The sequence below is a fragment of the Battus philenor genome, unplaced genomic scaffold, assembly GCF_028537555.1.
Source record: "Battus philenor isolate CCGP_79_NKW_IND1 unplaced genomic scaffold, ilBatPhil1.0.hap1 SCAF_1, whole genome shotgun sequence".
In the NCBI taxonomy this organism is placed as follows: Eukaryota; Metazoa; Arthropoda; class Insecta; order Lepidoptera; family Papilionidae; genus Battus; species Battus philenor.
In genome coordinates this window covers 11040903-11056158 of record NW_027181661.1, presented here as the reverse complement: position 1 = coordinate 11056158, position 15256 = coordinate 11040903, and the positions used below count along the sequence as shown (strand labels likewise).

The 15256-nt window shown below is 31.7% G+C and overlaps 1 protein-coding gene across 3 annotated transcripts in view; it reads left to right on the top strand.

The window, feature by feature from the left end:
* Window positions 1–3201: 3201 nt before the first annotated feature.
* LOC137927239 (uncharacterized) overlaps window positions 3202–15256 on the top strand; it is a 60587-nt gene continuing 48532 nt past the window's right edge. Inside the window, exons 1-3 of one of the 3 annotated variants that reach the window (XM_068771416.1) lie at window positions 3202–3314; window positions 11115–12185; window positions 12959–13148. In XM_068771416.1, coding sequence (XP_068627517.1) covers window positions 11316–12185; window positions 12959–13148 — 1060 coding nt within the window. In that variant the 5' untranslated portion in view covers window positions 3202–3314; window positions 11115–11315. Of the gene's footprint in view, window positions 3374–9066; window positions 9111–11114; window positions 12186–12958; window positions 13149–15256 lie in introns of those variants that run through there. The other 2 variants (XM_068771327.1, XM_068772124.1) reach the window with 2 other exon arrangements.

The window sequence follows — 15256 nt, the reverse complement described above, 5'->3', positions numbered from 1 at the left end:
ATTTGCTGTACATTTGACAATTTTCTGTAATAAAAAAGACACTTTTCTATTTTTCTAATTTTATTTATTTACATTGTGATAAAAATAGTGGCCGGGTAAAATAGGGGCCGGGCCCTGAGCTGATTGCTTGTGTAGCTGGTTTAAGGAAGCCTTGTGATGGATTGTATTAACCCTTTACCGACAAGACTCCTCTCCCTACTCAACCAAATTTTAAATGAACCAACGCTGCTTTGGAAGCCCGTTCCTTAGAAATGAGCTGTTTGTTCTTACCAGGCCTAGAACCTTCTGCATGTTATAGAGAGACATATACTAGAAACTGTTATAGTTTCTGCTCCTGCCTTTACAACATATAAATTTAATATGTATCTATTCCTATTTATTTTGTTGACTAAGTTGTAGTACTTGTTCACCTTAGTTGTGTTATTTTTAAGCATATTTGTTTCCTAGGAAACAGTCACTCCTATTAGTTCTTTAGGCTAGAAAATTATTGAAAATTAGTTCAGTCATGTAGACCTTTTATTTTATTTATTATATAGTGATAATCCTCAGTGATATGATAGTGACAGCTTCTAGATCCCTGAGGATCCTAAATAGTTTCTTAAACAAGTCTATCATAGGTGTCCAATCAGGAGGTGCATCCAGAATAGTACCAGGCTTTTATTTAATTTTATTTTTTTAAGACTTCTTTCATTAAACTCATGGGTCCTGTGTTCATTGTAACTTTTCTGTGCTCTTGCTACTGACATGTTAGCTGCTTCATGCATGTTTTCACATTTATAAACTTACACCCTACCAACAAACGTATAACTGTGCCAATAGCCTCTTCACATATATAGCAATTTTTTTCGGTACTTTTATCCCATTTCGTACGATTACTTCGATCCTGTAGGGTATTTGGGAATACACTTATATACAATTTTAATAATGTTGGTGATCTGTCTTTAACTAAGTTGCGCCATTATATGGCTAACGATGTACAAAACTACGGTTAATCAAGACGGCAGCAGTGAAATGTGCCTTTGTTATAACTCAAAGAGCGGCCAGAAGAATATGGTCAAAGAAAGGGAAGCTATTACAAATTTTAATAGTGAGTAATATGAAACTATTGAAAGTTGAGCAATATGTAAAATTGAAACCATAATGGTTTCATCATTTTAGCGAAAACATCATCAGATTAAGTTATACTGAACCAAATGCATTTTTCTGTCAATCCAATAAGTATTTTTATATTTTAAAATTAATCATATTAAACTTACAAACTAATGAAACATTTGTATACACTACAATTGAATTACACATAAATTGTCGTTTACATTATCGATTCAATTTATAAATAAATAGTAGAGTTCATTAACGACTAATTACGAAAAGCTGGCAACATTCTTAAAATAAAATGGCGAATGACGTTATTTTCGTACTTTACGAATTCATGACAATTTATTTTAAAAATATCAACTATCAAGAACTCTTTTCTAAATAGGTTTTTAAAAATCCTTTTATTTTTCTTTCTCGGGGACTATAGTTTAACCGCCTTTTTTGGTTCATTTGTTTGAAATAAAAGTATTAAGCATACTTAGTTCAGTTTTTGAAAAAGTTAGCAACAATCAGAAGTTACAATCACTAATTTATTAAAAATAAAAGCTTGATACTAGTATCACCGATAATTTTTGACATTAATTTTTAGTTACAATCGTTGTTCATTTCACCACAAGATGGCATTATTTTCTATTTATAAGAATTACAACCTTTTGTGTAGCTAGGTTATTCTAATAAAAACAAATTGAAATAATGCTTTGACAATCTTACCAATATCGATGGATAACAATTAATAATTAATGACAAATGGACAACCTTTTACGGAGAGCTGTATGACGGGTCATGAAAATGATACGTTTTATTAATTTTAAAAACATTTATTACAATAAGCCGTATGTAATATAATATACCCTTTTAATTATTTTCTCTGAATAGATATATGAAACTATATACCATACCATATATTTTGGTAATACTTGTACGAGTTAAATCGAATAGCTGAATTTGCTATGCTATATAGCATCAATGACTCAATAAAATGTAATAAAGTGTATAAAAATATCTTCATAAAAATGATATTTCTAATTTTAAAAAGTTAAAAAATTTAAAAAAAATCAATTTATTAATTAAGTTCAGACTGTAATCTGCAGGTATTTACATTACTGAATATTTGTGTTTGTATGAAGAGACGAACAATTTCAGTCATTGATGCTGTTATTATATAGAATACATTAAAAATAAACATTATAGCTTTGAATATATTTTAATGTAGAAGAACTAAATCCAGTTGTGTAATAATTGATATTTACCAGACTTTTATATTTCTTTAAGTATACACATTACCTAGAAACAGTAATGTGTGGGATAATCTTAAGCTTTAAATTTTAACATTAAAATTAGCGGCGTTTTGCGTTAACTTGGTAGTTAATGTTGATTTTAACATACATAACATTGATTAATTTTTGTCAACCTTTGCGTCTTTTGTACCATTGTCTCACGCAGGGCTTCAGATATATGCTGTAATATGCGAGTAAAATGTTTTTTACCTAGACTCAGTAAAGGTGAAAAACTGTCAATCACAAAAGATAGAGTATACGATTCAAAGTGACTATCTCAATTAAAAATATCCATAAAAAATTATAAATGCAAAGAGTTAGAGTGCTATTGGTTAGGTTAGTAAACGCACGCAGCGTATTTTCATTTGTATTCAAGTTTTTTTTTTACCTTAAGTAATAAAAACCGTCGCTCTTAAACTGCGGAGGTTAATACTGCGACACATTTCTAAATTAAGGTACTTATTTTCGTCGAACATTTGTATTTTATATATAGTACTGTATTTGTTATATCTATTATAATACTTTCTCAAAAATTCTCAAATCTTAGATCTGCAGATTCAAGTCAATTCGACAATTAAATCAATTACGTTTAACTATTAAATTTTTTACATATATATACTTTTACTGGTATTTACTATACATTTAAATCTTTCGTCTTAATTTGTAAATATATTTTTTGATTGTCTCTTTAAATTTACTAAATTATTGTTAAAACATAATAATTCGTAAAATGCGCGCCACAATAGCGACACCTGTTAGTTAAAAGATTAATAAAAAGTTGTGGATTTTATATAAATATTTCTTGATGTAGTCTCTGGTTTGAGTTGTCGGTAAATTGTTTCATTTTGTGGTAGCGATTTCAGCTAGTGTTTATTTTAAACAAAATCTAAAAGTAATTTCATTCGTGACAGATTTTATGAATTATTAGTGTGCGTGCAAAATGTGAGTGACTAAAATTTAAGTTCAATCACGTTGGCATTGGTGATGTTGGTGTGTTTACGGTTTGTTCTACTAATAATTTGGTCACGTCTCTTTTGTTTTACCAGTTCCAATTGGAGTCTCGCGTATTATTATACATCCCATTTCGTATTATTAAAGAAAATAATAATACACATTTACAAATTGTGTTGTTTACAAATTTACAAAGTTCGATTCGATTTTAGTTAGTATTCATTAAAACGCACGTACAACCTTCTATTGACTCTGTTTCAATCGTAATACTTTTGTATTCTCATTATTCTATATCATTCTTCTCTTTAAAACCTATTTGCTTTATATTAAAGCATACTCTTTAATCAGCGCAGAAGAACCTTCTCCTTTTTCTTGTGTGCACTACCTGTGTGCTTACTGTGTACAAGCAAACTTGTATAAATGGTTACTCAATAGCAACTGATTATTGCGAATATTTGATTATTACTTTAGGTACAGGTTTATTATAAGTTCAATCATACTAATTTTAGGTTTAATATGATGGCAATTTTTAAGTTATTACAATATTTCCACTCCAATGTTAACAAAAAAAAAAGAAAAACCTTAATGCTGTTATTCAGTTGTGATAAATAAAAAATACCCTCACACTATTTTAATTTTGGGATGAATATAAATTTATTTACTTTGACTTTATTTATGAATACATATAATTAGCATCTTAAGAAATAGTGCAATTTATTTTGAGGTCAAATTATTGATCTGGATATTTATGAAACTTTTAATATATAAAATTTCCACTGTTTAAATAAATCCATAAGTTGAAATGAGTGAAATATGAAAGGCATTAAAGAAAATATTTAGTATTCAATTATCTAACAATCACAACCAATGCCTGGTAGTAGATATGTTGTAATTTTACAAATATAATATATATCTTATAGAAATCAATATTCACTTAAATTTTTGATAATAGTAATTTTTTATTATTACGACTCTGAGTATAATAATAAAATATTAGTCATTATGTGAGCAAACTTGTATAAAGAGCAGAACTTGTGTATAGATTTACATTAGTCTTTGGGAGGAGAAAACGGTACATCAAAGCATTTACAGAATTAGTTGCTTAGATGTTTTCATGAGAATACATTTATGTTACGATATCTAAACACAGGAGAAATACTCAGGAACAAAGTATATGTTTAAAATAAAAAAGTTATAATTCAAATATATAAGGTGAGGGAATTTTCCTTTTTTCATTGTTCTCTCTTTATTTATATTAAAGCTTAGCTGTAGTGGTATCAAAAAATAAAGAAATTAGAAGCTTAGTATATAATGGTCAATTTTAAATCAAAGACAAATTCAAGATGGATGAAAGACTTAATCCCCGGAAGCTTAAAGCAGCAAGCAACTATAAAAAAACTTAAAATGTTTCATAGTATTTGTGTAATAATTACATCTTAAAACAGAATATGCATGTCTCTTGCTCATCTGTTTATTCTAAGAAATTCATTTAAATTGATATTTTTTGAATATTACATGTTTGTAAGGGTAATTGATGCCATGTAATGATTAAAAATATTTTATACAAATCCTAAACTCATGAATTTTATTTAAATGTACTTTTTCATAATAATTCCTTATCTAATTTTGGTCACTTTAAATGGACATGTGCATTTTGAATATTTCAAAATAGAATTTGTGTATTTTTAATATTTGTAATTGATTTTTATGTGACATATGTTATGTAAATATTGATCTCTAATTAAAAATAATGATGAAAATACAAAACAATTAAATGAAAAACAAATCTGCTTAAATCATAACAATGTGTCCTAAATAAACATAACTCTTTTGACCAGTATGTTGTTACATTGTTTCCTTTGTGCTGATAAAAACAAGTGATAATAAGTATGTGACTGAATCTATGCTCAGACGCATCCGTGTGGTTGGAAGAGTCGATTCAATAGTGAAGAAGTATAAAAGTACATAAATTTCAAATTATTCTTGCTCATAGCACTAACAGTTTGAGTCATTAGAGCTAATGTGCGAAATAATTGCCTCTACATGTCTAGTTCGAACAGAGTAAAATGACGACATGGTCTGTTACGTCACAAATGGTTGTTTACATATCTTAAAAATTTTGTTTATTTGTTCAAAGATTGTTACTTCCAGTTTCAAAAGTCATAAATTTTAATTTACGATTAATATCATGTTAATTATTATTTCACATCGCTGGCGTTGCGTAAATATATTAAAACAACGTTGATTTTGATTTGCGGTTGTTAAATAACCACCGGTTATTGGATGATCAACAGAAAATCGAGGTTCTCCAAACAATATTCTTCTTGATAGAGCTGTCAAAATTTTTATCATTTTATTATATTATGAATTTAACCATCAAAATATTAATCATCATCATAATTTTTGATATTTGTTTTATTAAAAAAGTCTAATTTTTTTTAAAAATAAAACTAGATTTAACCCCATTTTAATAATTTAAAGGTATTGGATATGTAATTTTATTTAAAATAATTGCTACAACATTTTCCTAATACTTGTCTGTAGGAGATAAAAAAATCATTTTTACGCTCTGAGAATCTCATTCGCGCCATTTGCCAAAAAATAAAGTTTTATACTCTTTTTTAAAAAGCCCTGTATTTTTTCGACGGCATTGACATGAGAAAATCGCTTTTCTTTTTTTTAATTAGGTGTGCAATAGCCAGAGACAGGGTAATATTCCTGAACATAATCATTCATTGATTGGTTAAAAAATCATTACATAATTTTTCTTCAATGATCCTTGCAGAAACTCGATGCACGCTGGCAAGAGTTATGTGATTGCTATTTTGATAGTTATTTCGAAAGCTTGGTGATAATGAATAAAATAATCAGCGAATATTTTTTGCAACGAAATTTTGGTCGTACAAACATATTTTTGTTTATAAAGAGTAAAGTACAACACGTTGACCGTAATTGCGCACCTCTGTACAAAAATGGATACCTTGAAGGAGGTAGAGAAAACCAAAAAACATGGTATTAACACATACGCTACTTCAATAACCTTAAACTCATAATCAAAGAGTCATACTTCTTCTCTTAATCAATTTATAATAGAGAAGTTACCTCATTTTGTATGTTACCATTGAATAATGATAACCAGTTAAGCTTTAAACAGCGGACAATATCATTAACAAAAGTTGCGTTTATATTGTCTGCAAGCAGTAATGATACTGATACAATTAATATTGTGGCCCTCAAAAAGCAAGATAGCGCATGATATTCTGGATTGAGCGCAAACTAATTAAACCAGTTGTCATTAAGTCGATTTTATTGTCTGTTCAGCAATGTGTACGCTTTTAAAGTAATAAATAAATAAGATTTAATACTTCCTGGTACACGATTACCACTGAGGTATCACCATATTGACTGTCCTTGTTATGTTATGTATCGCGAATAGATTTTTTATAGAGTTCGATCTGTAAAAAATACGCATTTTAAAAGAATATTTGGTACATATTTCTTTAAATATTATTTAAATTGAACTATAATGTGTCATTTGTTCGATGTCTCTATTCGATCTTGCTGGTAGTAATATCATTTCGCTGTTGTATGCTTTTGTTGTTGTATACATTTTAATACTTATGATCAAAAATTCGCGATAGGTAGTTTAAGTTAAGCTGCCTATAGAATTCTAAAGAGATCGAATGTGATGGAAACCTAAACATCTATGTGGCGGATGCGTTATCACCTACCAATGCAGTTTTTAATCCTTGCTGTAGCTAAAAATGTATATGGTTCAGCGTTATCATCACCAACCCTTCTATGGATTCATTCCGGCTGTTTTCTCCCAAAATCTTGCTTCAATTTCACCATTGTTTTATGGGCGATCTGAATCGTTTCGTTTCGTTTTTTTTAACAGTTAAAGCTTATAATATACTATTTTTATAATATAAATTCTCATCTCACCATACACACGACATCACCTTATTCGAGCTAACTCTGTTTTACCGGTTTGTGAAGTCAGACCGATCTTCAACTACAATTTATTTCGCATGTTCTTGTCGTATGTGATCCACTCTTCATAATTTTATTTTGAAATAAATAAAATTTTAAAATTTGTCGAACTTTTTCATCAGGAAGAATTAAATAAAAGCTCGACACAAAATTTTACAAACTTGCTTTTTTTAAAAATGACTTTTTCAATTCTATCAAAACCCGACATAAAAACAGGCCTTAGATATCTTATTACAAGTTTATGTACGGTATTTGTGAAAAGATGTTTCCCGACCATTGTTAACATTAAAATTTTAGTAAATAAAAAAATCAAAATGAAAAATCTAATACAATGTTGAAGGTGAGAAAGTTTTCACTCTGAATCTGTTAGGATTATATATAGATAAGTATCGATGTTATTTTTATGTAGTATTAAGTAGATGTGGTTAATGAGATAATAAGAGATTGAGAATATCTAGGGAGAACCAAAATAAAATATTAAATAAAAAATTGAAAATTAAAGGCTTTGATTAATATTGACACCTAAATTTTTCTATTCTATGTTATACTTTCGGCTCCTTTTTTTCTCGAGTTTTAAGTTTTTTCAGATGGAGAAAATGTATAGGCGCGAGGTTAGGCTCTGCTGCCTATAAAAAGGCTAAACAGTGTCGGCGCCCCGCCTCTTTTAACCTGCGGACACTGGAAATGTCAGTTGGGCAGAAGTGTGGCCTAGTAAAGTAAAAAAAAAGTGTAAATGTCATAACACGCGCTGTCACAAATTAGCTGCGCTCCAACATTTAATATATCCGCGGAAACTATTACAAACTATCATCTTGCTCGGTGGTTATTTCTTATAAATTAGTTTGCTTACCAACTTACGAACAGTTTGTAAAAATGTTTTTTATATAGCTATAGTATTCGAGGTTCATCAATCATTCCTCAGGATATTCGATTTAGGTATTCAAGAGATGCGTAGTAGTAGCTCCCAACATAACTGTTTAACTGAAATATTAGTTGTCATTAAGCGTACAATCATTCGTTTCCGGCTTGAGTTTATTTTTATCGTACTGTTGGTTGATTAAAGACAGGACCGCCTGATAAGCTAACGAGCTTATCACAAATATATATAGAAACTCTTTGACTTGATAACTTTGGCCTTGCTCAATATTTGCCGACCTACGACTTGAACTACTTAATAACTGCCCTGTGATTGATGAGAAGTTACGATAAATAAATTTGTTTCAGTTGTTGTGAACAAATCGCATTAAGAATTATTAGATTTTAACAGTAACAAAATTACTTATTATTATCAAAATGGTGTTGTCTTTTTTGATATTGATTCATAAAATATTGATTGAACATATTGATTCATAAAAATGACAACACCATTTTGATATTATTTGGATAAAACACTCATATAATGTTTTTATGACGATCCTGACATATTACTATCAATAATAAATGAAAGTCAAGGTCAGATGTGTAAACTTTCCACTCAGTTTTAGAATTAAAATGTAAGTATTATAAAAATAAATAACAAATATTATTTGAAATATGCTAATGAATTTAGAATAACACTGGAAACATTTAAAAAACAGCTTAACTGCACAAATCCCAGAAGCCTAGTGGTTTGCTAGTAAATGTCTTGCGTGGCGACACGTGACACTATAACTGCGTTATGGCAATTTAGATTGCTTTGAGCGCGTTGTTTTATGGAGTATTAGCATTAATTGTTCACTGCCACAATGGTCATTTTATAGAAAAGTTCTTATAAGCGATTTTAATTTTACAGCCCACTATTTTGGTACAAAACGGGTAATGTATAGTGTTTTGTGGATACATTCAGTATCATAATATGTTGCCACTTTTTTTTACCTTTTAAAATAATTTTCCTCTGGATCTGCAACCATTTTCATAAAAATATTCAACATCTTTAAAATCGTAATATTTGCAGTAGTAGAAGAAAAAATGGAAATTTTCCGGCAAAATATTCTTAATGTTTAAGAAACTAACATATTTTCTTCTTCAAATTTGAACACTTTAATTGTTTTTAAAAATAGTTAATTTTTGCAGTTATTGAACAAGTTCTTCACATTTATGCATATGTTTCACAAAATTTGTACAATTTCTTTTAACCCAAGCTTAGTAGAGACTTTTTTTGGTTTTATTATATATTGTTATTAAATAATAAACAAACACTATTATATTTTATATAGCATAGATCAGATAGTTCCCAGTCCGTAAGGTTTGTAGCGGATTTACGACTTGTGACAGTTAACTAAAATGAATCAAATATTAATTACATTTAGGCATCTGTATTTAAACTTAAATTTAAGACCATCTACAAGATTTATTTATGACTCGATCCTTAATTGCAATGAAGAAACTAAATATTAACGAATATTTAATAAATATTATAATAATAAAAATTAACCTCGCCATGTTCTTTTAAATGAAAAAAAAAAAACTGAGCTGTACTTATAATAGATTAGTGAACCAAATAAAACTCATAAAGCCATTAGCCTAAGTCTGTTTATCGTTATCTCGTCAATAATAACCTTTTTACGTTTCCATCTCAAGATAGTATCTACATGTGATCACTGTCGCATTCTTTGTGATACAGTGCGTTCTGCGCTCATAAACATGGAGATTTATTTTAATCCTCTTATGTGCATGTACAGGTATATTTTTCCTAACTATATTTGTCTTTATACCTAGTACATATACATAATAAGCTATTGACTGCCAAAGGGCCGAATAATATTAAACATCTATAATAATGATATTCAATGATATGACAGTGGTAATATAAGTTTATTGTCTTGAAATAAATTTATCCTTTATCTGACACGACCCCGAATATACCTATTTGTTCTGTAATAAAGTAGTATTGTTTAATTGAACAGGCCGTTTTCAAAAATAATTAGAATCTGAGAATATGAATACATAAATAGCGCTTGTATATGTAAATATCTGCCTTACGTAGCTGAAAAACTACATGTACTTTGGTAATGAAGCGTTCTTTAAAATCCATTATGGAGGCGGTAGTGCCACTTTTTATCTTTACCTTTAGTTCCGAGTGTTCTATGACTCCATATAAAATCTCAAAGTCCCGAAATCACGTGGAATCGCCCTCTAAAGCAGAAGAGTACGTAAATTTGCTCACGGGGTAACGAACTCAATTTAGTTAAGTGCAGTCAGTTATTGGTAAAATTGAATAAAGTGTATTTAATAGAGGTATCTACCAAGTTTGAAATTTGACTAGGCTATAAATGTTAAACGCTTTTATAAACAAACAAACAGTAGGCTCTTCGGCCCTATGTACTGTTCTTGGCTCTGTGCATTCCTAAGCGCACAAACAGTGCGTGAGTTAACGGGCGATGTACAATTGGCGCACTACCGTTAATGCTACTCTTATTAATTACGATTCAACGTGTTACAATTGTTTCACACGTTTACGGTTCTTTGTTGTATCACAATCAGATAGCTTTGACTTTAATTTTTGCTCTTGATACTTAGCCCAAATATTAGCTTAACAACCTTTTCCGAAGCGCATCAGAAGAGCAATGCCATCCCAGGTCTCCAAATTGCCTTAAATATCGCTTTTCATTCGTCGCAATCTCGATAAATATCTAGAATGGTTGCCATATGTTTTCATAAAGTACTTACGTATCTGTTTAAAGCTAGATAAAACAGAAACTCATCATTACTACTAATTTGCACTTAATTGGCACTTATTTGATCTTGGAATTTGATTAGTTTGAAGGTGATGGTATAGAGAAAGAGGAACGTGAATTCTTAAATACGAAATTGTTTCAGATCAGAAAAATATATGCTGGAATGTGATTGTATCCAAATTATTGCGGAATGGCGACAACCGGGAGACGGAAATCAGAGAAATTGGTTTGACATTACGTAACCAGCGATTGAATAAAAACTATATCATGTGACTATGTGTGATTATTGGTAATGGTAATTTAGTGATTTACTGTTCAAAGAATTAGTGACGATTGTTGTTCAATGGATTCCCAACAAGATAAAAATTCGAATACCGCGGTTAATAATAGCCTACATAAAAATGAGAAGACGGAAAAAATGGACCCTGAAACTTTAGATAATAATTTGCCGGAAGAATGTCGTAGAGTAAGCAAATTAACAGTCGACGATGGCGGCAGTGGATCAGGAAGTTCGACCGACAGTGAAGACTTGGTTAATGCTATTAACTATAATACCATCACATCCCTAGCAGCCTTGAAGGATATTATCCAAGGGGATAGTGCTGGCACCCCTGAAACTGATAGTTTCTTTCAGCATTACTTTATGAACCACTGTAATAATCTTTCAAGTCATACTTCTAACTCGCCGTTCCCGTTTGCGGAACGGCGTCGTCTGTCGCAATGTCGCGAAGAAGACGAAGATGATGAGAAGAAGGACGGCAGTGTGCATCCTTTGGCCGTTCTGTTGAATACGGGCGCGGATATCAACCTTATGGAAAGTATGGAACGTCAAATGAGCGTCGACAGCGAAGAACACTTTGCTCAAGATAATGTTCAGCAACCTGCAAACAATGACCTTGCAAAAGAAGAGCGAAAAATTCCAAAGCATACCGTGATTGGAGCAAAGCACAAATTTCTTGTGATGCCTGCAGAGGCACCTCCAGCACCATGGGAAAAAGTTTTGCGCTCTCAAGTTCATAACGCTCATACGGTCCATTTTGGTACTAAAGGTGCCGAAGAGCAAAGACCTAGTATGCGATCCATATTCACAGGACAGAATCTCCACCGCGATAAAAATTATTTTGATAGTAGTTTAATAGAAATAAGATCTACGGTAGATGAACCGCCGGCCAGCTACGAAGATATATGGGTTAAGCGAATGGAAGAACCTAAGGTAATATTAACAATATACTATCCTCATTTCAGCTGTAGAACATACAAAACTAAACATAGGTTAGGTACCTATAGATTTCCAATGAGACTCGGTGTTAAAGTAAAAACGTCGTCTATCCTCCTTGTGGGACATCCTAAGCGGCGCTTGCCGGTCCGTGGTGTCCACACTTTAAGTTTCTGGTGGTCTTGCACGCTGAGATTTGGCCATTGCCAGTTCAAGTTGCCAGTCCGCTAGGCTATGTCGATTACGGATACGTTCACGGATCTTCCCAATCTTAACACAATAGCAATATTAAACAATAAAATATGGTTGATTTTGAATATAAAAGTAAAATAGTATTAAAATTAGTAGTGTTACTAGAAAAAAACTCAACCCAGATGGTTTTTGGATAATGGCTATTTATTTATGTTGTTTAACAGCAATTATTGTTACTGCATAATTAATGCTCATGTGTGAATGTTTATTGTGGTGATGTCATGCACTGCATAGTATTCAATATTGTTATTGTTATATAAGCTGTTGTATTTGAAATAAATATACTGTAATATTCTTTAAGAACCAGTGCTGTTGATGTTTCGGATACTACTCTAAACATGTACAGTAATAACTATGTCTTTGTAGCCCTATTCGTTTGCCAAGTGTGAATATCGCAAATTCATGAAATCTGTTTAACATACACATGAAACCTGAGAAGTCAAAATGTTCAATTCTTGGGAGGAATTTCACTTAATTTAGTTTATGCCTTATTTTAAAAAAAAAATTATAATTTTCAGCAAACACCAAAAGACCTTAATAAAGTTAAGGTACAAGACCCACGCAGGCAATCCGCGGAATATAATGAAGCAAGGAATCAAGAATCTAACCGATCAAGATCCGGCACTTGGGGTTCACAGGCGCCGCGCAAAGAAATGAAAAAAACAGAAAAAGAGAGAAGAGGTAGCGACGATAGGCGACAAAAGCGAGGTAATTGTTTATTGCACACATTTTACATTTGTTACTTGAATGGAGGTATTTAGATAGATGGTTTTTGAATTTGCGTAAATCTATGTCACCTAGTGAATACATACATGTACGATTCGACTTGTTTTGTGTAGGTGCACTTGTAAACATGACGACGTGTTATGTGCGATGCTAGATCAGCCGGTAGCTCAAAACAAAAATAAAATTAGACTTAAAGCAAAGAGCGTAGATGTGCAATTTCGTAACGTTTGGCTAGAGTAAGCTAATTGTACTATTTGAGATGTAGTTAACTGGCGATTGGCCAAACATCGTCGCTTAGGTTAAATCATAGTAAAAAATATGAAATAATAAACACTCCAATACACTGCTTACCGTAGTGTCTACCTTTAGATGGTTGCAGCAAATCGACAAAAGAGAAGAAGTTTTGCTTTATTATTATTATTAGAATTCATTATTTGCCTAGTTAGTAAATAAATTGTGTTTGTTATGGCTATATTTTATTTTAGTAATCGCATATTTAACTCAACTCCTGGAATGCAGAGTAAATAACTAAAATTCCTAAGAGGAGTGTAATTTATCGGTTATAAATAGATAAATACACTACAGGTTTTAGATTGTGATTATTAAATATTTGTTGGTATATTTAGCTTTAAATAACAATTTTCTTTATTTAATTTTTTCGTATTTATTTACAATGATTGCATATTTAAAGTACACACTGCTGATTAAACTTATCAGTAGGTTGTGTTGTTGTGACGAATGCGTTTGGTATCTGAAGGGTGTTGAGCGTAACGAATATTATTGTAAAGTGCTTCTATGTGCAAATAACGGAATTTCTTGTAAAATAGTTTCTTTGGATGTATTTAAACTGGTCTGGATTATATAAAATATTTATTAGTATAATGTGTCAGCGTATACGTTAATGCAATCATTCAAATATTATATGAAGCTTATTCACAGTTATCTTAATGGGGTACAACATAGTCCTTTAAACTTAGGGTCAAGTGCTTTTTCCATGGGAAAATTCTTTGCTGCCAATGTTGTGACCTGTTGCACGGAATTCAAGTTATCGTTGCGTTTAGAGCCACACTTTCAAATTAAACTTTAATTATAATTCAGCGGATTAAGATCGGGCATAGATGACTGCTAAGTCTTCGGCATTTATAAAATCCGAAACGTTCGTTTCCAAACATGCTCGTGTGAATTGAGTTTTATGATCTGGTGCTCAGTCCTGTTAAAAAAAAATTCCTGGTTATGCTACAGTGTGTTGTTGCGAAGTTTAACCTCCTCAAGAATCCTATTTTACACAAAAATACGGCTCAGTTATTCTTGGATAACTAACACCCGGCTAAAAAATCACTGAGATCGGATAATTGCCACGTTTTATTTAGCCGACTGATTAGGAAGCTTCTATGGAGGTTAGAGCATAATCTTATTAGAATATTGCTTAAAAAATATCGTCAGTCTATAATTTTAATGGAATACCGTTTAAGTTGTTTTGATTTTCATTCTTTTGATTTTTTATATTATCTTTTAAATATATTTGCTATTTGATGTATTAGAAGTTGTGCTGCTAGCCGGTCTAGGCTTTGTACAGCTTCATCGAAATTGAGCCTGTGGAAACATAGGTCCATGGACTAAAAATTTTACGCTGGGGATCATACCTCAGTTACGACGATGACGTCCACACGCGGAGAACTATAACCATGTATGTGTATAGTGTAGTGAGTGGGGTGTAGAGTACGTATAGCACGAAGCGAGGATTACTCGGCGGTCGGGAGAGACACGGGCCTCTCTGGACCGCCCTCGCTTGAACGCGGGTTAGACGGACGCGGCCGCCGTGTCATGTGTAGGTGAGTAGTGCATGACATGAGCATCGAGACCGCCGGGGCTCGATGTGAGGCGTGTGTCATGGCGTTGATTCGGGGGAGCGGATATTATTTAAATTTCGCTTTAAGGGCGGCGAGAAGGGCCGAGTGTTCCGCAATACAGAGAAAGCGCTCCGAGTTTTGCGGCAAGGATGCAGACCTCGTCGAGGTCTTCGTTGGCTAGGTATTGTGCGAGGGCTTTAAGTTCCTTGGCAGGCATGGGTTTCGGTTGTTCGGGAGCAA